The sequence below is a fragment of the Patiria miniata genome, unplaced genomic scaffold, assembly GCF_015706575.1.
Source record: "Patiria miniata isolate m_02_andy unplaced genomic scaffold, ASM1570657v1 HiC_scaffold_30, whole genome shotgun sequence".
NCBI lineage: Eukaryota > Metazoa > Echinodermata > Asteroidea > Valvatida > Asterinidae > Patiria > Patiria miniata.
The window spans coordinates 5,654,594-5,679,056 of NW_024037070.1; the positions used below are offsets into that span (position 1 = coordinate 5,654,594).

A 24,463-nucleotide genomic window follows, 5' to 3' on the forward strand; every position below is an offset into this window, starting at 1 on the left:
CATCCCCCAATGCCCACCACAACTGTTAAAAACAGTCACTTGATTCATTTGACCGAAAGGACAACTTTGCCCCGAATCTATTTTTGCACATTATTCATAGGAAGTTAAAAAAAATATTTGGCCCATTTTTTTCACTTTTCAGAAAAAATTCTAATCAAAATGCTGATCAGCTGAGGGATTGTATAGAGGTGTTTGGGGGGCACGTAAATAGACTCATTCATGAACAGTGTGTGGTACATTGTACCTCTCGATCACTCATGAAGCACCGTGGGAGGGACTATGTGGGCACTTGTTCACCTGTGTATGGGGTGAAGTACATGTACGCACAAAAGAATTTTGGTCTAAATTTGCACAAGCCCTATTCATCTTCATGTGAGGACCAAATGTACAATGTACATTGTATGTGAAGGCAGCAGTGCGTTAGACCTTATCAACTCTCTCTTTGCAACTTAGTGCTAGGGGGTACCTGTTCACCAAGTCGTAGGACATTGCATATACCGGTACATAAAAGAGGACCACTATTTTATTTGAACTAAGGCCAGTTTGTGGGGGAGTGTGGCCTAGTGGTTAGGGCTTGTGACTCTTGATCAGAGGGTCAGGGGTTTTAATCCAGCTGCTGGTGATATGCTGTGTCCTTGGGCAAGCCACTTTATCTCCTCTTGCCTCTCTCCACCCAGGAGTATAAATGGGTACCGGCATGAGCTGGGCAGTAAGCTGCGATGGACTAGCATCCTGTTCAGCAGGAATAGAAATATTCTCAGTTGTTTCATGCTAATGAAACCGGAAATAAACGCCGGCCTGATGGGCCACATTGGCTCGTGACAGACTTTATGTACTTTTTAACAGCCAGTTTGTGATACAAGTTCATAAACATTAAATATGGAATATTTTATTGATTTATTTTTTTCTGTAGGGGTCGGAATCGGACTATGTTGACCTCAACATGCAGGACATCCTCTCGGAGCTGTACCAGCCGTTTGACTCGGTGGCGCCCTACCTGTTGTCCCAGGTCTGTCGCGTCATGGACCGGCACTACGATGGGGACGGGATACGATTCCTGCAGGAGTTCCTACTGCCTACCAGGGCTCTGCTGCTGCAGCTGAAGGAGGATAGTTGGGTGAGTTTGAAAAGCGAGCCTACTACCACATTTCACATTTGACTTAATTTTTTTCAAAAACAATTCAGCCATTGGTTGTCAATATTCCTTTGTGGTTAATATTGCGTGTATTAGCATTGGATTGATTTCGATTGGAAAAAGTAGAGAATTACTTGGTTACGGCTTGCAAACCGGCAACTATGGACTCAGTTGGAGCCACTTACTATAACACGTTACATACGTATTACTGCCTATTGTAAATAGGGCTGTTCCTTTTTTCGAATAGTATAAGAGGGACATTCCATCCTAGGAATGTGCTCAATTGGGCTACAAAATGCGTTTTACACGAAATGATGTTAATTGGAAAGAGCATTTAAAAGTACGTCCACATAACCATCCTTTAAAACCTGGGCGTTTTTTGTGTTATTCTTGCGAGAACCGTGCGAGAACAAATTCCGGGGGTCAACATTTTGACTCTCAAAAATCCAGCTGTTGCACCTGTGCTTGTCGAAAATTGGCAAAAAGTTCGTTAAAGTAATTCAAAGAACCTTTGCAATTTGACCAAACCGAACAACTTACTTACACATGTATACATGTATGTTTCATAATTTCCCAAAGATCCGTCAAGTTATTCAAATATTTGACTCAAAAATATGGTATTTCGGATACTTGAACAAATGGTCGAATATCCAGTGTAGAGTGTACCGCATTTGGCACAGCCCTAGATAATAACAATAATAATAGGTGATTCTTATAGAGCGCATTTCATTACTGAAAGAAACCTCAATGCGCTTTACAGATTACAAAAGATACAATACAAATTGTTATCTACAGACTAAACAGATGTGTTTTCAGTTTAATCTTAAATGCATCAAAATGTGTTTCATCCCTCAAATGCTGTGGTAGCGAGTTTCATAAGTCCGGAGCTATTTTCTGGAAGGCCCTCCCTCCATATGATTTAGTGTTGGAATAAACTGGGACCAGTAAGTTCTTTGATTGTGAGCGGAGAGTGATTTGGGGGTTGTATGGTTGGATCATTTCTTTGAGATATTCGGGTGCTGATCCATACAGGCATTGAAAGACAATTACAAGTACTTTGAATTTAATTCTACACTTAGGCCTAATAGGCAACCAGTGGAGGTCTGGTAACAGTGGTGATACGTGTTCAAACTTAAAAGTCAAATGGGAACACAGCTTACAGTAACTTGTCACCAACTTGGGTTAGGAAATGGTTTAACTCATTTTCCAAAGATCACCCAAATGACCAAATGCTACATTTGAAACTTAACATTTGCAAGAACAAGAGACGCATTGTGTCAAACAAGCAACACAGGCTGTACCATAAAAAATAATGACTTTGGATTGAACGCAGAATAATCGCAGAATAATCCAAATTAAATCGCGGCCCAATGCTATAATTAGACCATTAACTGATCACCTTTGCCACACCTCACACAATCAGTCCAACTCTATGGAAGTGTTTCCAATTGAATGGAGGTGTAAGGTCCAGCGATATGGGGGCTTAATTGATTGGAAACTAATGACATCAGGTGTCAATTGAACGAGGTCGTAATTCACATGCTCTATAGAGCTTGTAATTTACAAGGAGTGTGCTAACTTTTGTAAACTTTTGGGATCAGTTGGTGCCCGGACAAGTTTTCATTTGAAGTACGGTACCCTTCTTCTGTTCTACTCATAAACACGCTTCGCTACGCATGGATACATTCAGTATGTTGAGGAGAATACACGAGAAAGTGTGGCTTCTTAATTGTGAATTCTTAAATTAAGAATCCACACATTTTGCGAGTGTATTCTTTGACTTAAACCACAGCGTCGAAAGAAGTATTGTCATTATCCAGTGAGTGGAGATGAAGATACTTGCATATCTCGTGTCGAGTCGTGGCCAATAAGGGAGTTTTCCGAGACTCTTATACGTAATCAAGCATTGTGGCGTGTTTAGCATTGAAGGTGTATCACCACACCCGTACAACTAAGTCATTTTGTGTGTAGGCTCCTTCCGTCAACATGAATAGTTCAGACAACGATTTCTGTCCGAATCAAAAAAGGTTTTGCAGTGACGGCAGAGAATCTGACAGTGAAGATGCATTGGTAACTTTCGGATAGAAAGTTTTCACGCAGACGGTCCTATTAATGCTCATTATGGAGAACAATTGTCCAACATGCTCAAAGTGTTACGTGTAAATCGTTATTCCGAATCTACATAAAGAATCATTATTCCGAATCCACACTTTGAGACCACTGTAACAGATTTATAGTTCCGAATCCACACTTTTAACAATAGTGTGAGGTCATAGCAATGGTTTTAATATAAAGTTTGACAAGACATAAATGCAGGTTTCAAACATTCAAAGGCTTTTGGAAACACTAGTATAATTCCTGTATCCTTTTGGAGTGGTAAGAAGATGGGTCTGAGAAGAAACATCAAAACAGTTATCTTACATTTCCTTGAATTAGTGTCCATCAATTTAAAAGATTCATGAATTTCTCAGTCATAAAATTGTATTTTTCTAAAATTGTATTTCATCAAAATAATTAGTTGTTGACCAAATTACAACTGGATATATCTCAGCGTTGGCAGACCATTGGCGACATCTATCAGCATTTATCATCCAAAAATTAATATGTCTTTCTTTATCTTCTCAGCCCACTCGTATTCTGATAAAAGGCAGTCAGTAATCCTCCAAATTTATTTTCAGTGATGCCAACGTTCACAAAAAAGTGCGCTGTCCAGCCTGTTGGTCTGTCCAGTTCAAACAGATTATATTTGTTTTCTCCTTGGTTTGCACTTGACCCTGTTTACTTGTGTTTGATCGTGACCTAGTATTGTCATTCAGAGAAAGGTAGATTCCTTGTTGAACAGTAGTTCGGTACGTGTAAGTACGTGTTGCTGCTGTTGACCACATAACAAAAGCTGATTGTTAGGATTTTTTCGGGGGGGGGGGGGGGTGGTGGCTAGATTTGGACATAAAAAGTACCAGTACAATGGTAAGACCCTTAATGACTGTACTTCTCATGCAAGGGCAGATCCAGAACCAAATTTTCGGAGGGGGCCCAAGAGGGCTTGATTATTATTATTTTTTTAAAGGAGAAGTGGATGCTATTTCCAGATTGATACAACTAAAAGGTATGTGTAGCTGATGCCTTGCGATGGACAATGTTTTAATTTATTTCCTGAAAAGAAAAAAAATGTGTGTGAGTTTGTTTCTGCATTCAATAGGGGACGTTGAACAATAGAGGACAATAGGGTCCGCAATTTCCGATGGTCCCTAATTTGGCGATCGTCTACAAAACATATGGGAAGTCTTCCTAAACATTTAGAGTACAAACAAAAGAGGGACAATAGGGGGTCCCCGATTGCAGGCAAAAGGGGGTCCCCGATTGCAGGCAAATACACACTTGCATGTGTGTGTGGGTTTTTTTTGGGGGGGGGGGGGGTCATGGCCCCCGTTGTCCCATCCCCCCTGATACGCCAATGTTTACATGAAAATATTCAATTTGAATTTGCAGTTTGATTCAACTAGTATATGTAAATGACAGTTTGAGGAATAGGCTACAGTAAATTTTTATCTGCATCTTAGAAACATGTTTGATATCTTGACATTATTCTGTGGGGACGTTCAGTGGGTGCATGTGGCCGAACTAACCTTATTACTTGTGTTGTACATGTAAATTGCAGAGTAGTATTTTAGTACCAGAGACCGATTTTAAATTTTTAACAATTTTTTTTATCAATTTTTTTGGGGTCAGTTTCATTTTTTAGTTCAAAAGTCACCACACATCATTGACCCTGGAACACATTGATTTGGATATTGATAACAATTTAATTAAATCTACAATGTGTATCTAGGTCAAAGCTAATAAAAAAAAGTTAAATCACGGTAGAAGGCAAGGACTGATTTCTTAATCCTTTTCTTTTCTTCTTCTTCTCCTCCGCCCACAGGCAACCCCCCCCCCCTTGTTCTTAGGAAATGTATTGGCCCTAGGGTTAACTGTATAGTTTTTGTGGTACAGTGGCCTCAAATGACCTGACCTTAAAATGAGCAGGGGTCCATTAGCTGATTAGAAGGGGCCAGCATGTGGGTGGGAAATCACTTGCTTTGGTTTGATAGGGGTACGGCTAATTAGCATACAGGTATATCGAATTATAGAAAACCAGTGGATAGTGTTGGGATAGTGCTGTGTGGAAAATACATTGTGCGGTAGCATAGCAAGTTTGTATTACAGTTTTACAGTATTTTGTCAATCTTTTATATTTTTACTTTTAAAAATTTGAATCCTCAATTTAATGTAAACAGTTTGAAATCCATCATGAGTAAGATCATGTAAACCATTTTGCCTGAAATGCAAGTACAATGTATATAAAAGGATTAGGCATGCGCAAGTGGTGGATTTTTCTACTCAAGTTCTCGCAAAGAAATTGCTAGCAAGTAGAGTGACGTGAAGTAAGTTACAAGCGAATAGCGTGCAAATCCCACCGCATTCGCACTGAGATATCCTTACTGTGCGACATTTTGGGTCATTTATTTTTTTTTAAAAATGTATGGACGAATAGAATCCCAGGGAGAAAGAGGTGGAGGGAGTGATTCCCTGTTTGCAGGGGACATATTGAGCTGTGAAACCTAAGCCCTAAATTGCTACTCGCGGGTACCTAGCTGTTTCTATTCGCTCCAGGACGAGCACTCGAGTAGTTTATAATAATCATTGTTCCAGGCCTGGAACAATGATTATTATAAACTATACTCGCGAGTAGTCGAGCAATCAAGTTACTCATCCAAGTTACATTTTCCATGGAAAATATAAACCTTTTGCGTTTCATCATAGTGGACACATGCTTCAATGGCAGTGCTTTTAAAATCCTGTTTCTGCTAGCAGCATTTCAAATGGTTTTGAAGTCATGACACTCGGTTTTTTTTAATGTTGATTTTCTACTAGCAGGAATTTGGACTTTACTTTGATGATTCTCTCGGCACCCCAAAAGTGGACATCTAAAAATCTCTAATTCCCACTTAGCAGTAATTATGAAGCTTCAGAAGTGGACAACCTTATTTTCCCATTTTCTGCTAGTAGAATTTCAGATTTTGTTGAAATTGCGCCACCTGTTTTCAAAAATGTCAATTGTCTGCTAGCAGAAATTTGGATTATACTTTGACGACCCTCTCAACAACCTCAAAAGTGGACAACTAAAAATATGAATATGTAGGAGATTTTGGTTTCTGCTGTACATGTATACAATGTTCAACCCATCTGCTGGTGGGAAGTCTAAGATTTTTAATTAAATTCCACTTTTGAGGTTGCCGAAAGAGTCTTCAAAGTAAAATCCAAATTTTTGCCAGCAGAAAAATTGAACTTTTAAAAATGGGTGATCATGTGCGCCTTCAAAATTTCTGAAATTCTGTTAGCAAAAGTCTACTCCTCTCTCCTCAACACACTCTGTGGTCCATTGACCCCAAGGCAATCAATTTAAAAAGTTTTCAATTTCTGTTGTTAAACTTTACGCACCTGAAATTAAAACAACACTAGGACTGGACTTCAAGTATTAAAAGCAAAGCTGGAACGCGATCGGACTACCCATATTGAGAGCTCGGGTCACAGGGTGACATCTGATAAAAGATACCGCTGTCATGGGAGGGACTAGATCATCCCTCTGATGTGATAAGGCGTATTTGCCATGTGGAATCAAGCCTGTGTAATTATAGCAACAGCATTAAAACCAATTAGGAACTGTTGTGAGCTTCATAAAGCTGTCATGCAAAGAACTGTCAAGTTTCGATATTTGATATCTGACATTTACCCCTTACCCCATTCACGATTTATCTACTAAGCACCTTACTGAATTCAATAGAATTCCGAAATTGAAAAGAAAATTAAACCCAGATAAACCCAGAATTCAACATTCAGCAAGAATGAAACACCTCAATAGATCATTTGCACTGTGGCCACCTTGGAGGTTTGTGCTCCACAGGGATATAATACACGAAAAATTCAATGCTGGCATTTATGACTATGAGAATGTGTAGAAATAGAGAGTAGGAACACCAGATGTTTCTTTTGACACAGTTGACTGATACAGTACTAAAGGGGGGTTGGACTGGTTGTTTCATGTGCAAGTCTATTTTCTTGTATTGCGTGTTTTTACTATCTTAAGTTTTTGGGCTCTCATACACAGTATTGGGAGTCCCAAATTTTTAGACTTAGTAATAGACCATTTGTCAGTTCACAAACATTTGTTTTATCCTGGCTTATAATACCCCCCCCCCCCAAAAAAAATTACTTGAATATTGCATTCTCTGTATTAATGTCCAGTAATTTTTCATCCCCTCATCTATTTCCGCTTTAAAATAATTGTACGCGGTGCTGATATAGCGCTTTATACCAAAGGTCTCAAAGCGCTTCACAATTATTAGGCTACCCCTTTTCATCAGGCCAGGAGACCAGTTTTTGCAGCAGCTTGAGATCAGCTTATTCTGGGTGGAGAGAGGCAGTCGTACTTGTACCCAAAATGAAAGAATTCAACCTGTGTATTTCTAATTTTTAAATAACTTTAATCCAATTATAAATCTGCAGGGCACTTTTTGGTGGTTTTTTGTGAAGGAAATCGCTGCCTTCTCAGGTTCCGGAAACTGTTAGAGTTTCATTTTGCCCAATATCTTTGTAATTGGACCTGGTAATAGGGGTGTTTTGATTGTAGTCCGCTGACTGCCCATTCTTTGTCGTCCACTCTCCGCCCACGGCCAGCACAGGAAACTGAATACCTTGTCATTTTCCACAAGTAATGCCCAATTCGCCTCTGGAGTCTTTTGAACTAAAGACCCCTTCAAACTTCTCAAAGTCAGGCGTGATTTTGAGCTTTGGTTGGTCTGGGCTAATTTTTTTTCTAAGAGGATTAGGTCTTCCATAAAAAAAAAAAAAATCAGCTAGAAATTTGTAGGTTTATAGAGTCGACGCCACTTCTAATTGAAATTCTTTTTATGATTAAAGTAATACATTACTGAGATAATTAGGTAGAGATTAAAACTTGAGATTAAAGGTGCAGTGCACTTTAGTTTCCTTTCGCAGAAGAAGGAGCTTTGGGTTGGACATTGTGAAATTTTGGACTCAAAGGTGATGAATTTAATTGTGCTGAATGCAATTGAAGCATTGTTGCTGATTTGTCTGTAACATTTTCAGGATTATACAGTATTATATTTCCTTAAGTTTATGAGACCATATTGAACTAGTAAGAAACCAAACAAAGCAGGCAATTTCCCCTTTTTGAATTCATTTTTCAATTTTCCTGCATTGATGAAATAGACTTTTAATACGAGTTGTCTAATTTGTACTTTTAGGTCTTTTTGGTTTACGTTCTTATGGCAAAGAGCAATTATTAGAGCTCTTTATAAATTTAAGGCCGAAAAAAGAAATAGTTCTGCTTCCGGTTTCCCTACCTATACCCTATTCTGACAGCCCCCTACCCTAATTTTTTTTGTGTGGAAAAACGAGGAAAAAACACCCCAAACCATCAATTTCACCTTTTACCCTTGACTACACCCAGACGCCTCCATATGATCGTACATAAAACAATTTGTAAAAAAATAAATTCCCTACCTACCTACCCTATTTTCAAATGCCATGTATTTGGAAGCAGAACTCTTTTTTTTCGGCCTTACACATAATTTTTTTATCAGAAAATGGTTGCTCTTATACTGTACCACAACTGAGAAGTGTCAAGTTCATTCACCATCAGCTAAGATTTAAAAGCTTAGCGGATGTGTTCTATAGCTCCATGCTCAGACCATGTTTCCTACCTCCATGCTCAGACTAATAATGTGTATCACTTATGCAGCAAGTGTACAGTGGTAGTGATCTGAAGTGAGTTTGTATAATTTTGTAGCAAAATTGTAGCAAAAGAAATCTTATTGCAATTTGATTTTCCTATACATCTACTCAAGGATGACTCATTCATTTACATGAAAGTACAGCATAACCTTGTTGGTAAATAACCTACATGTAACTGGCTTTTATCCACAAACAATCATGAATCTAGAGCGCCAACCACCCAGCAGTGTGATCAGTGTAGCGTTAACGATGCCCTCATCAAAGTAATTGACCAAACAATGTCAGATTATACTGCCAGTTCAGGACTTGACCAGTGTCAACATCGGTGCCTTTTTGTGTGTGTGGGCAACCGCACATTTTGAGTTTGGGGGTAGTTGTTAACAATCGTCCAAAGACCAAGTCAGACATTTTCACACCTGTCCTCCAAACTAGTACGAGTAAAAAGAAAGCGGGAGTTTTTTGTGTTTGCCGGGGACAAACTTTTAATCACTGCATTCTACCTTGGGAGACTGTTTAGCTGGAATCTTTTACAGGATGACTAACATTCTGTCAGAGGATTAGGAGCTACATTTGGGACACTGATGCAAGAGTAAGTACTGCTATATTGTCTGATTGTGCTGCTTTTGTTGACAGGAATGTGAATGTAACATTCGGCTCCCAGTTTGTTTTGTGTGAAGTTAACCGAGTTGTGGCCAAGTTGGTCACAAGTGATTTGAACAGAATTGATTGTCAAGTCACAAGTAACAGGGGAAGAACTTGACAAAGGAATGTCTTTGTTGTAGTTTAGTTGAGTAATTTAAAGTAGATACAGTGACTTGATCTGTAACTGCAATGTTACTTATGATTGACTTGTGTACCGTATTTGACATTATGCTGAGTTATGAAGAAACCCAACTCTGGACGTTTTATCTATTTTCTGTATTTCTGTGCCTGCCTTCCCTGTCATCAATGTGGCTGCCTAGTTTTGGGCTGGGTTTTTGGAGGTACATGTAGGCGGCATAACTAGGGTTAAGCTTTTTTTTGGGTGGGGGGCACCTGGGGGTGCACCAATTTTTCGGGGGGGGGGGGGCACTGAAGGTAATGTATACATTGTTTATGTGCAATTTAAGATTTCAAATGGGGCGGGGGGGGGGGGGGGACCCGGGAGGCACGGACCTCTGCCCAATCCCCCTGTTACGCCACTGCTAGTTCCTCATCTATTGTACTTTTCTTTTTGTTTTTATGGTTCTTGATTCTTATTACATTGTATGTAATTTAAGGCTTGGTCGATCAGTCTGCAGTTGTCAGAGGGTGGGGTGAGTGGGGTATCACAGTCCACAAATCAAAGCAAAACCATGCAATTGTAGCCTTCTGTCAAAAAAAAATGAAGGGGGAAAATTGGAAAAAATTGGAAAGGGAACTTTTGAATTCATGGTTTGTTTCATATTACCCTAACCCAACCCTAAAGTTCACCGAGTCCCACTGTTAGGCCAAAAAAAAAAAAATAAGTCGGTCTCTGGTCAGCGAGCGCGTCAAATTTTAATCATGCGCGTCGATCTTTTTTTTCTTCAAAATATTCCGCGGTATCTCCAACAGCGCCCTCTATTTCCGCACCTCCTCAATTTGTTTTACCAAAGAGCACCAAGGAAGGGAAATTGCACCAAGGCAAATGATCAAAAGCACCACTTGAGGCAAATTATGGAGGACACCAATGTACATGAGGACACAAAAAAAGCAAAATAGTACCTCACCTTGTCTGTACAATCCAAGCTTGAAGAAGAAGAAAAAAAAAAAAAGCCGCATCGCCGCGTCAATTCCGGAACTTTGGTCTGACCAAGACCGAATTTTTTTTTTTTTTGGCGTTATAAAAAAAGTTCTCAAAAGTGGCACAGTCGATCAGTGAACCCTGGAAATTCAAATTTAAGGCCAGTTCAGGTTGTATCAAACAGGCCTGACTGAGTTTGTACTTGAAAGGTATTAGGACCCAAAGAAATGATATTCATCAACCTGCTTTGTTCACAGCAGTGGATTAAGAACCATTTAATATTACACATTTTATATACCCCCCTTCCCATTTTGTTAGGGCCCCCTCAAGCATAGGCTGATCCTATGAGTCACTGGCCCCGTAATTACAAAAATCGTTTCATGAAATAATTTTTTTTATCATTTTTTTTTTCTTCCAGTCCGATTATTTCCAATAGGTAAGGTCAGTGACACTTTACAGTTGAGGTAAAGTCCGAGCAATTTTTATTGCAGTTGGCTTGTGGGCTGTTACTCGGTAGGCCATGGACGCTTCAATAAAAAAAAAGGGGGAATTTTATTGTGTTGATTTTGCAAGAGTTTGTAAGGTTGGTTTGAGAGGTTACAAAAAAATTAAGCCAAATTTCCAAGTTGTTAGGTGGACAAAAATGGGAGGGCGCGATTTGGAATTGCTCTGAGCAAGTTTGGGAGAGGACCATTAGTCGAATGCATCCGATTTCAAGAAACTTTATGCAATGGCATAAGTCCACTTGCCCCAAACTTTTTTGCGTACCATTTCAGTTATGACAATTTCACTAAAGTTTCATAGTGTGTAAGTCCGCAACTTGCGAAACAAATTATGGCGTAACTTGCGCAATCATTTTAGGTGGCGTAAGTTGTGGCGTAGCAACTGACATGACTTACATGTATTTTACCAGCAAATCATGACCTGCATGCAGCCTGTTATTGCACAACTTACCAAGGTTGATACAAGACACTCATGGTTTTGTGTTTTAAGTAAATGAACTGCTATTTTACTTGTGACAGAGTTTTTAGGGTTGGCGCACAATTGCGAAGAAAGATATGGCGGGCAGAGCAAGGGCGGATCCGGGGGGGGGGGGGGGGGGGCCAAAGGGGGCCATGCCCCCCCCCCCCCTCCAAAACGAAACCCAATTTTTTTTTTTTTTTTTTTATGTGACATCGCAATAAAGGCAGGCAATGAGTACACCACCATCTTTTCCTCAAAAAAACATTGGTTAAAGTGGTCAGAAATTGCCTCAGATCGCACCACAGAGCATCTAGAATCCAAAATTTTTTCGGCCCGAACCCCACGCCGTAATTTTTTTGACCCACTTTTTGGGGGAACAAATTTTTTTTTTGGCCCCCCCCAAAATTGTGTTCTGGATCTGCCCTTGGGGCAGAGGTGATTCAATGACTGTTTCGTGAATGAACAAAATCATAAACAAACAGCCGTAATTAATGTTGTTATTATCCACATCCAAAATGTTTAGATTATTTAAAACGTTGCGCAGCTACGCCACGTCCATGAAATCTATCGTGCAAGTTTATTGCACAGATGTGCAATAAAGTTGTTCTGTAAGTCTGCTGACTTAAAGAAGTGAGATTAGCTGTGCAACAGGGCTGCAAATCCGGGTTGCAAATTGAACATGAGAACATATATTTTTCAGTTTTCATGAATATACCTTGCGAAAAGACCGGACCTACTTGTATGGCTCGATTCGTTGGTTTAGTCTGCACAGTCAGAAGGAACAATCGATTGATTTATTACTGACCGGTAGTCTCGTGATACCTGAACAAAACTCCCCAATGCCATTGTCAAGGTTTCTTACAAAATTTGAAAGTTTGATGGAAAGTCTGAAACTGCAGTTCCTTCTTTGCTTTTGTACCGCATTGAGCAGTGTCGACAAAAAAATCTGAAACTCTTGAGAATGAATTTAATGATATTAATTGTGAGGAAAAAATTGCAGAGTGCTGCATTTATTGTGGACCTGTCAAAAAAATTGATGGATTATGGTTTTTGCCTCGTCATAAAGATGTCATTTCACAGAGAAAATACTGAAAGTCGTCATTTACGTGCAGATAGTTGTGAGCAGGCTTCTTGAAGTTACGTTTCCTTGGTGTGTGCATTTGTTGGTAACCGAAAGGTAATCTTGAAGTTTGAATTTATGGTGAAGTCTTTTAAATTTAATCTATTATTATGAAGATAACAGAAATTGAATGAAAAAATACAGGTTCATCATAATGTGTGAGGCTTTTTGGCAAAATGAAACAGAACTGGGCACAGGCCATAGTGGAGACAAATGCAAAAAACTGAACGGGGATGGTTTTCTTTGATTTTCAGATTTATTGATATTTATAGCCTTTGATATGAAAAAATGTGTGTTGTGTAATGAAATGCACGTAAAAAAACCCAGCAACACTTATAGCTAAGAGAAGGGGTTTGCCCCGGTGTTTCTGGCCTCCTGTTAAAACTCCCCTGCGGAGTCCTTAGGAGAAGAACCAACCAAGTACCAAGTACCAGATATGTCCACTACACATAGTTTAAGAAAATAGTATAAAAATCGTTGAATAAAAGTGGCATCTTTCATTTGCATGACTACAAAGCTTGAAACTTTAAAGGCCTCTCAATATTTTACTTTGTGACACGTGGATAAGTGCAAACTGTAAACAGCCATAACTTGTCAACTAAATTTCCGATTGAAGTCCAACAAACAGTACTGTAAGGAGAATTTTGTTCTCTTTTCTAATATCCGCAAAACCTCATTTCGACCTCTGCCAAGTTCTGTCTCATTTTGAAGAACGCCTCACATGTCTGTGCACTCGCTTCTGCTCCAGTTCAATGTATACAAAGGGTATGGTACTTTTTCAAAAGTTTATAGCGAAACATGTGCACCGTCCTGTTGGTCGATCATGGAGGTACATTGTAGACCTCATAACCTCAGATGAGCTTGAAGCCATTGTTTCGTAAAATCAGTTAACGTTTGGCGTGGTATCAGGAATAGATTCTACCATGGACGCCTTCTGTGAGAGGATTAGCACCAATATATACAAATGAGTCCGATTCGCTAGTTGCCCGCGCCTTTGTTCCCAGCGACAAAACCATATTTGAACCTCCGTAGCTTTGTCATGATCACACTCATGGCTTTTCTTACCGCTCAGACCTAGCCTCCGTTTTTATTATGTGGGGTCCCAGGGAACACCCCCGGGCGTTGCGTATTAGGGCAGCCATGCAAGATGAAATGCATTTAGTCGGAAAAATAAGCTTTTTTCTTTCCCGTCAGAGCCCTCTGACGACCGCAGTGTTAAAGTCACGTCGGCAGTTGGCTAAACAAAACCAGGGGAATTCGGCATTGGTCGGGCGCGGGGCGGAGCCAAGTTGAGCCTCTTTGGGCCGAGGGTGGGTATTATCACGGGCCTTGAGGGTACCGGTAGGCTTGGTGGATTTGACGACGTGTCACTTTTGCTCGTTAGCAGATCTTGTTGTTTGGAGGTCACTCCGAAGTCTGTTGATTTTACTTTTTGAATCTTTTGCAGAGGAGGATTTATGGATTTATGCCTTTTAGGATCCAAGGTACAAGAGTTACTTTTGTAACGACTTGTAATTGACTGGAGTATCAGGTGATTTTTCTTAACTCAAGGTTTTTTTCTTTTGCAAGTGTCAAGTGGGATTTATATTCTTCAGAGTGGTAAATGAAACCTGATTGTTTCATTTTGTTAACTTTTTTTCGTTTTTCACTGCAGTTAGAATTTTTTTTTAAAGGAAGGGTGGTGGAGTCGCTGAAAAAGGAAGAGTCATTGCATTGTTATTTTTGATTTTTATTTAATTTGTAACACAGTATCATTCATATCAGCTTACAAGGCTTTCCAAAAAAAATAAACCAGTTCAAATAAACCATATATTCAAGGTTGTGCTCTATGAATTACTGATTTTTGTGTGTGAAAAATTACACAAAGATGACCTGGACCAGCTTGAAGTTATTGCTGACATGATTACAAAAAAAAGGTTCTATTTCCCTGAATAGGGAATATTAACAATGCTGCAAGAACATTACTCATATTTGTCCTCATGGAATAAAAAGGAACGTCCCTCAGTTATTGTCACGCAGTAAAAACCCTGACAGAAACAAAAGTCATTCATCCATTCAGCCAGCCACTGACCAAAAAACTAATTCACCGAAACATTCTTCATTTTTCAAAATCAGCATTGGTCTTTTGTATCCAGCCGTGGAACAACAGCGAGGTACCGACCGAGCACATGTGTAATAATGTGCAAGACCTTCCTGCTACGGCCCCCGGTGCCCTGCACTCTATACCCCATATAGCCCCCACAGCCCTACAATAATAATAATATCAACCGGGTATATTATTAGAATACCATTCATTTGCTGGGGAATAATATGCACAAGGCCACATCGGCTCAAGTCATCATAACGGCTGCGTACGTCTGGAAAAAAATCCAGGACAAATTTACCGTATCTGTGAAGATCGTCCCATATCTCCGGGAATATTTTCTGAAGTGGAACTACTGGTTTATGAGACTGTTTTTCTGTTTTGAGGAATATAAAACTTTGTGGATTTAGTTGTTTGCGTGGACTGTAACTTGGTGAGTACATGTGTTGTTAGGGATTGTACTTGACGTGACAAATTTCTCATGGGAAAGTGAAGCTGTGTGGGTCGTGGTGTTTTTCTATGTCGTGTTACTTGGTAGATCGGCAGGTTCCCACTGTGCAGTATGGTTCGTGTGACTTTTCACTTTTTACAGGTAGTTTTAGTTTCGGATACGTGGACTTGGGATTTTATGTGGGGCTGACGTGTTACTTTGGACTCTATAAAAGAAGTGATTTTTTTCTGTGAAGAATTTAATTTAGGGTAAGATATTCATTTATTTAATTTTTTCATTTGTTAGGCCTAACATTTATTTCCTCTTCATGGTAAATCACAAAAGATATAAAACTAAAACAATATGGATAAGAAAATCAAGTCAAGAAGAGGAGGCAAAACCTAAAAAGCAAAAGCTTGTGTAAGGCAAGCCATGCATAACAAAATGATAAAATAAAATACAAAAACAAAAACAAGTAAATATTTAGAAGCATTATACATATCTGTGGATTTAACAAGTGATAAAAGTGCTCTGGAAGTTAAGTTGTTTTTTTAAAGAATACTTTCCAGTTTAACAAGCGTCATAAGATATTTATCACAAACTGATAATTACAGGTACATGTACTGCTTGTAAATGTACCTACATGTGTAGGTCTGCCATATTTGTTTGTTTCTGCATTAATATGTAATTTTTGAATGATTTTGTTTGTAATGATCTTCATAATGCTTTTGATCTTTGGTGTTTGAAAAAAAATCTGTCTGATACTTACATTGTATCCAACACATACAAAATGGATGTTAATTCTGTGCTGTTAACATCAGGCATGCAACTTTTCCTCGGATCAGCTGATTTCCTCTTTTTTCACTTCCCATGTGTGCCATTGAAAATAGAAAAACACTGTACAAAGTCTGGGAAAAATTTGCATTTCCTCTTTTTTTGTGTGATTTCCCAGTTGCATGCCTGTAACATATCATTTTACCACAGAGATTGTTCATGAGCTACGAGGAAATATAATCATTCAAAATTTACCCAAGGAAGTAACATGTTCCACCAAGAAAAAGTTGCAGAATTTTTTTTCAGTTATTTATCGTGACTCACTTTCCTTGACAATTAAAAAAAAGAAAATGACAAATACACCATAAAAAGGAATGAAAAGTTTGACAGCAGTGTTTCTGTTGGCGACACGAGTCCTGTGACACTGCAAAAAAGCAGCAGGTTTTCTTGGAAAGTTGGAATAACATGAACTTTAACAAGGAGATAATAGTGTGCTGGGATAGTTTTAAACATGATTTTTAAAACCCTTTCCACATATTTTTTTATTTTTTTTGTTGAACTAAGACCAGTAACCTTTCTTTGGCAAGCAGTGACCTTTTACAAGTGGTCAAAGTAACATTCCAGTCGTGTTATGATATCAAAGAGCATCTCAGTTGGACATGACATTCCTTCTGTGGCCTACTGAGGGCCTTCCAATAATCCACTGTCCTTTTGATAGGGATCCGGTGTTATTCCTTGGAAATTTGAGTAATTGAGGACAGAATGGCCTGGCTGCACTTTATGCAGGGGCTATAATTAGAGGCCTTGAGGTTGCACAAAGCTCATGTACAGTTTGTACATGCATACATGTACTCAGTGCTTTTTTGACCAACAATGATTTAAGATGCAATTCAAATTTAAAGGGATACACCATTTGGGCAATTCCATGGTTACTCACATTACATTTTTGATGTACTTTTGAGTTTTTTTGGGCTGTAATTACCTTACTGAAAAGGTTTAATAACTGTTATCCCCATGGTAGACAGAGTAGACCTAGACCTACCTAAGTACCAAAGATGACATCCAGAAAAATGTGTTATGTATGATAAACAAGACGCACAAAATCGGTTACTCGCGTTGCATTTTCTTAACTAATTCTATAGGAAATATTGGTTACACTGATCTGTGTTCATAGATGCTAGAAAAACCAAGAAAGAAAAAAATGCTGTTCCTGTATTCTGGTTCCCTGACCCTACTTTAGACGTAGCGGAGCAATTTATAGACGTCGGGGAATTGTCAGGTCATGGAACCAGGGTAGCTGGCTTGCATCTGTTCATGGAGGTACAACCGATTGCAAACAATATGTGGACTAACTAAATTTGGTAAATTGGGGGCAGTATTTGAAAAAAAGTCAGGTTTTTTTCCAGCGATGGTTGGCCGACCATCTGTGGAAATTGATACAAAAATTCCACTTTTCTTGAAAATGACAGGTGCCATGATTCATTTCACAGGATGCTTGAGACTATATGTTCACAGTCAAGAACAATCGGTATTTCATAATCATTTGGTAGTTTTGTTTTTTGATGTTTGCAAATGTTGTATGTATATTCCTTTGAACGCATGTAACATACGTATGAGTGTGGTGCCACCTCAGTTATGGCTTCTTGTTGTGCTCGCCTGAGTCTGTTACAGCGGGCAAATTAAAAAACAAAACAAACAAAAAACAGGCAAATTATCAACTTGAATTCAAGTCGAGGCTTTAACTCTGAGTTCAAAAGTACCGCTTCCATGGTTGCAAAACCTGGCGACTTGAATGCATTGTGGAAAGACGTTACGAGTTTGTGATCTGGACCCTTTTTTAATCAAAGAACTAATGCTGAAAGGATTTGCCGACCTGATCACCTGAAATAAATGTAGGGTAAAAAATTGGCTGTATACCGGTACATGTAGTTTTCAAGATAATTTCTCAGGTAGTGGAATTAAATTTTTTTTGCAGGTATTGAGAGCTAGTACTTGTCAAAAAAACCAGCACGAAGTACCAGTGCAATGAGTGCATGTACCTGTATATGTACATGTAGTAGATTGAATGTTGAATTGCATTTGTTTGTCTCACAAATAAGTAGATTTGCATCTGGAAGTCATTTTTCATTTCTCATGTCAACAAGTCACGAAACCGAGAATGAATGACAAATGCGGTTGTTATTCCATCACTCGACAAATACATTAATGTCAAAAACAACCTTTAATGCCTGTTGGCAATGGCATATTTTTCCTGGTACGAAACTAAGTACGCGTGCAAAATGATATGACGTATAGAATGTCTGTATACTTAGGTATTGTTGACTAAGAAAGCATGTGCCACTTACTGTCTGTGGGTCATAAGGGCTATGCTGTGAATATCACCATTCAGAAAATCTGACTCATCGTTTAAAAAACAAAACTTTCTCTGGTTGGAACATCCCATACCCCATGCGACCAATTTTTCCTTTATTTCGCTGAAAATTCAGGATGCCTAAACTCACCTCACGCAGTGTTACAACTCGCGGTTCAAGCAAAGAAAGTAATTCGATTGTGGTCCGCCAACTGTTTTATGGAGTTCACACCTTGGCCACTGACAGTCATTGCCCTTTTTTTTCCCGTCTCTGCTTTACACGTTGCCCTTTCAGCAGATGTGAAAGTTGTGGTTCTATGTTACACGTGTAATGTCATTCTGTTCGGGTTGCAGTTTCGCATGCTCTGTGGAAAAAGTTGTGGGGTTATAGGCCAGTGGCGTACCAGAGGAGGGTGGGGGAGGGGGGGGGATGGTGGGGTAATTGGGCAACTTTCTGCCTTTTTTTTTTTAATGCACCAGCATTTCACAGCCGCTACTAGTAGTAATGGGTCCCACTTGATAGTCCGAAGTTCATTATTCCAAAGGTTTGAAAGTCCGAACACACAAATTTCCTTTACCCAGGGTTCATTAGTCCGAAACTGAAATAAGGTTTGTTAATCCGAACATTTGGTGTGATTATAGTCCAAGGGTTCATTACGAACCTACGGACTATTGAACCTTTGGACTAGTGAAACTCCGGACTATTGAACCTTCAGACTACGGAGCAGTAAAAGTACATACCCTCCCCAATGGGCATTGTATGTGCCTGTCTGCAAATATGCCGACATGAATAGCGCCACCTATTGTGCGTCAGTGCGATAGTGTTCAAAATCGTCTGCATTTAACAGCGCTCCCAATATCTGAATGGCGTCCAGCCCATCCCCCTCCCCCCACTTGTTTTATTTTGCAGCTGCCCGGAGACTGAAAAAAACTTCCGGCTACCTTCCATTATTTTCAGAAAAATTCCCCATTTTGTCCAAGACCCAACCAAAACCTGGATAAGCTTAAAGGCTACAGAAAGACTAGATATGCATACCTGTAAAGCATAGCATCCATACCAAGGAAACTGACTACAATGCATGGAAGTTCCACAACTACATTGTAAAATAGGATTGTTGATCAAAGAGAAGAAAGTCAGAAACACATTCGCATCAAGTTAAGTCCAGGTGAATGAAAACCTTACACATATGAACCTCTAAGCTGTCAATAAAGTGCAACTTTGGAAACAAACCCCTGAAATCACAATAACTGTATTTGATGCGGTTTTTTGGACTTCCTGTGGCTTTTTAACAACTTTTCCTCAGACACTGGTCGAAAGGGGGGAAAACAAAATTGTTATGAAGGGTAACTGCACTATGGGCTTAGCCCAGCCCAATGACATCACCCTACATGAACTCTTTTAACTCCCTCACTATTTTATTCCCCCAAACCATCATTGTGTTCTCTCCGTCTCAATTTCTCGCTTATGGCAATGGAGGAACAGTACAATAACGTTGCGCATTTTGTATTTTTTTTTTTCAACGTGATTTACCGTTCATTTGTGCTGAGGACTTCAACTTGTATTGTCGTTGTTTGGCCATCCGACGAGAATCGCTTGAAAAGGATTTTCAGGGATTTCAGCTGATGATTGATGGAATTAAGATTTTTTTTTCTTCTTTAAAAGTTGAATTTATTGTAGCGTATCTTTATTTAATAAATAAAAAAAGTGCACAGTGCTTCGCCTGTAGGGAGTGGTGGCTGGCGTGTGGTCTGCCACTTCCTGATTGAACAATGCCTGGGTTCCTTATTTTCAGGTGGTGGGGGAGATATTTTTCTTTTTTCCTCTCACTCGAACTTTCGCGAGAAAAAAAGTTACTCTACTCAATAAATTCATACGCAAGGTAGTTCTACACAAGATTTATATTTGCTCCCCGTTGTATCACTCTACTTTAAAAAGTCGACTAGGTGTTGGCATGTATTAATTAAATTGTGTAAATAAGCTATTTTTATAACTACCCAGGTATCGGAAATCTTTTCAGATCTGTTTCTATAGCAAGTTTATTTCTCGAAACTATAACTCTCTAGGCCGACACTCGTCTTTAACGGCAATGATTTCCAGACAACATACAAATTAACGCAAGCATTAACGAGATAAGATGACCTGAAGACTGATCTTAAGTTAAGATGAGTTCAGCCGCGTTGCTAAGGAAGTTAGGACGTGGTGAATGCGACTTAAATCGATCCTAGGACAGCTCGTGAGTTAAGACAAGTAACCGTTCCTAAGACCCGTCTCTTAGAGTTTGTGAAATCTGCCCCAGGACTCAAATCTTTTCAATTCTAGTGACTGGTTATTAAGCCAAGCAAATTCTTACTTGAAATTTAAGCATGCACATGCACAGAATGCACTGGTACTCTTCAAACTTTTTCTCTCTTAACCAAAAAAAGACCCATTTGAGTACATGTACATTTTGAATTGCAAATCAAACATGCAGTCTTTAAATTGTAACCCAGTACTGCTCTCAAATGGTGACCCCAAAGTTGTGACCCCAAAACTGTGAGTGATTTTTGACCCAAAAGTGAAACACCAACTCATGTGTCCGCTTACATTTTCAGAATAGGGGATCTCATGTGTCTAGCGCAGTGTGCTTGCGATAACACAATTTATGTGTAACATGGACCAGAAATCTGTCGCAGAAAAAACTTACACGTACAAATGTACATGTGCAGACACTCTTGTTTTACTATACTCCCGAGGACAATGTTTTTTGTTGTCCCTGTAATATAACACTCTCTCATAGACTAAGCACACAGACCTACTACAGAGGACCGTTTTGAACAAAAGACCCAACGCCCAAGGACTGAAAGGATCTGTTGTTCTCCCTTTGTGTGTCGGTCCTCAGGGGTTACATGTATGTACATGTAGAAAACGTATCATTGTTTCAAAGTACAATCACTTTGCATAATTTTCTAATGTGTCGGCCTACTGGTAAGTATTTAATGTCACATGCGGGAGAATTTGATAAGACAAAAGTAAATTGTTTATTTGGACTCACAGTACAGTGTATAATGTTGCGAGGATGTCAGGAGATGCTTTGAACAAAATGTTGACCAATTTTGTGTAACATTGACAGATGTGCAACAGTGTACATAAATTGTGTGACAGTGTACACTCATTGCCATGCTCTCGTGGCGTATTTCATAGCATTGGTGATTGTTGGCACAGCCCAGAGCAAATATTACCTTGCTGTTTATTTGCTTGGCACAGTTCAGATGAGAATTGGCCTCACAACGGTGCACAATATATGATGTCATTATCAACCTATTTAATTTCCAAGCTCAACAAGTGTCTGTGCACTTTGCAGCTTTGTGCAGATGTAATGGCTGAACACATCTACCGTAAGGCTGTGCTAACTGTTTCCCTAAATAAGCTAATATTTCCGTTCTTTCCCCACAGCTACAATTGAAGCACAAGCCAAGGGATGACGGCTGGCCCCTGTGTCACCACGGCAATGTGGTAGTGCATCTGTGCGAGGTGGACCGCGAGTACCTCCGTCAGGGCGACTACTACCTCTACATCAAGCCCAACTCTCCCTCCTCCCAGTCCCCGGCCGCAAACAACAACCCAAACTCCGTCACGCTGACCCTCCAGTACCTGACATCAGACGGTGAGCTGGAGGAGATCCCCGTGCCTGCCTCGACTTTCCGAGAGGTGTTCACCAGGCGCTGGCTCCGGGATGCGATCACGGACATCCTTCCACCCTCCCCATCTTCCAGTGCAATGGACCTGAGCCCTTCCTCAGAAGGCAACTCCAACGTCTTGCATCCTCAGAGACCCTTGAGCAGCTGCCTGATTGCCGGGGAGCTTGGACTTCAACGGGACGAGTGGAGAGACATTGTCCAGCCTCCCGTCATGGAGAGGAGACTGTCGGGTCGTAGGTCAAAGGCCCAAAGGTCGCGGGGAGGAGGAAATAGTAGTACGAGTAGTAACAGGAGTACCAATAATGGCGGAGCGGTTCAGCCGGGAGGCGGAAGGAAGAAGCCACAAGAGAAGCAAGCTGGTAAGTTCTCATTGGGCTTAGTTACATAGAGTTGCTGAACAGGGAAAAAAACTGCTAAGTCAAGAAAATCAAATTACATTTTGACTGGTAACAAAAATGTATTATATAGTTTTCATGCGTGACAATTTTTGCGCAGAACGGCTCCTTGAAACTGGTCCCCAGATGAATGTCTTTGGCAAATATCTAACTTTTTTTAGGCCAAAGTTAGGGTTTACCTTAAAATTAATGTAATATCTTAAAAGAATCATTAATAAATTTGAATTCTTCCAAAAATCAGGAAAGAGGGCACCTTTGGAAATTTCTGTCCTGTACTGCTTTACTAGGGCGAAAGATGTTGCAGTCGTTCAAAACGACCCAAGAGTCCAGTTCATTGAAAATGGGTACCGGTACATCAAGTTCACCTGTTTGAAACCAAATTCTATTTGGGTGGAAATTAGTTGCTCAAAATATATATATTGGGTTTGGTGCCACTTTCGAATGCCAGTCTGAAATGAGTTAACACCCAGTGATTCTTTTCAGAACCACCTCCTTTAGCTAATGGGCTCCGTGCGCGTAAAAGAGAGGGCACTTTTTTACCACTTTTGAGTGAGCGTACTGGTTTGCGCGCGTAGACTGAGCGCGAAATACACACGACTCATTTTTTTCTGAATGTGCAGAAGAGCGTCTTTGCGTGAGCATCAGGCGTCGTCAACAATGCATTCGAAAGTGAAAGTGGTCTCTTGTAGCTCTCCCTTTATTATCGTTGAGGGGGTACTTGTGCATGGCCCATGGGCTCCTTGCGCGAAACAGAGGGTGCTTTTTGACCGCTTTTGAGAGCCCATTGGACAGGACACGCCATATGTGCGTACTGGTTCATGCGAGTATCGCGCAAAGCATTATGACTAATTTTATTCTTAATACTGTGCACAAAGCCATAGCGTCTTTTCGTGAGTGTCAGGCGTCGTCAGCAATGCATTTGAATGTCACTCCCAGTAGTCTCTCACAGCTCTCCTTTTCTCACCATTGTGGGGTACTGGTGCACGCAGTATGGCACTTTACATGTAGGTTTAATTCAAATTAGGTTTTGCCCTGCACCGACATTTAAACACTGTATACTCAGTGTGTTACCTCCGGAGTGAAAGTTGGAAAAAATCACTCGGGTGGGACTCGAACCCACGACCTCCTGCTTTCTAGTGCAGATGTCTTACCACTCGACCACCGAGCTAACGGGATCAGTTGGCTGGTTCGAATCTGATGTACATAGCAGCGGGTACCGCGTAAACTATTATTGGCTGGTTCGAATCTGATGTACTGTACAATGTACATGTAGCAGCGGGTACATCAGATTCGAACCAGCCAACCGATCCCGTTAGCTCGGTGGTCGAGTGGTAAGACATCTGCACTAGAAAGCAGGAGGTCGTGGGTTCGAGTCCCACCCGAGTGATTTTTTTTCCAACTTTCACTCGGTAGGTAACACACTGAGTATACAGTGTTTAAACGTCGGTGCAGGGCAAAACCTAATTTGATTTATATCACCCCGACGCAAAAATTCAATCTTATAACATGTAGGTTTAATAGTGCATCGATCTGCAAACTTCTCCTACATTATGTAAATTGGACAATTTAAAAAGTTTTTTTCTAAGACTTTAACATGATTCAGTTTACAGATTCCCGGTCACGCTTAGTCAGTTATAGGTTTTTATGAGTCCCTTCAACGTTTGGGTGGTCCTTTAATGGGCTGACATCAACCAAGCGCTATCAAAACACACAATGGAGGTGCCCAACGAAATCACCCCTGCATGAGGAGTTGCATTCATTGGTGGGCTGTCAGGCAGAACTATTACCATGGCAACACTGACGACCAATCAGTCAATCTCGGCTTGAATGCTCTCTATTACATTTCTTTTGTTAGATTTTTAAAAAAAAATTGTTTGCTGTATTGACTGTATGGGGAAAAAGTGAAGCTTTGCCTTTTTGACCTCGAAGTTGTTTGTGTAGAGAATTATACTGTTGTACTGTTGTATTTTTTTCGATGGCGTGCGAATGAACAT

General features: G+C 40.0%; 1 protein-coding gene across 4 annotated transcripts in view; it reads left to right on the top strand.

Moving 5' to 3' along the window:
• The window catches only part of LOC119739540 (puratrophin-1-like), a 105,443-nt gene that overhangs the window by 28,222 nt on the left and 52,758 nt on the right, over positions 1 to 24,463 (top strand). For all 4 annotated transcript variants that reach the window (XM_038214518.1, XM_038214516.1, XM_038214515.1 and 1 more), the window contains exons 3-4: positions 914 to 1,117; positions 21,830 to 22,433. In XM_038214518.1, coding sequence (XP_038070446.1) covers positions 944 to 1,117; positions 21,830 to 22,433 — 778 coding nt within the window. In that variant the 5' untranslated portion in view covers positions 914 to 943. The remainder of the gene's footprint in view (positions 1 to 913; positions 1,118 to 21,829; positions 22,434 to 24,463) is intronic.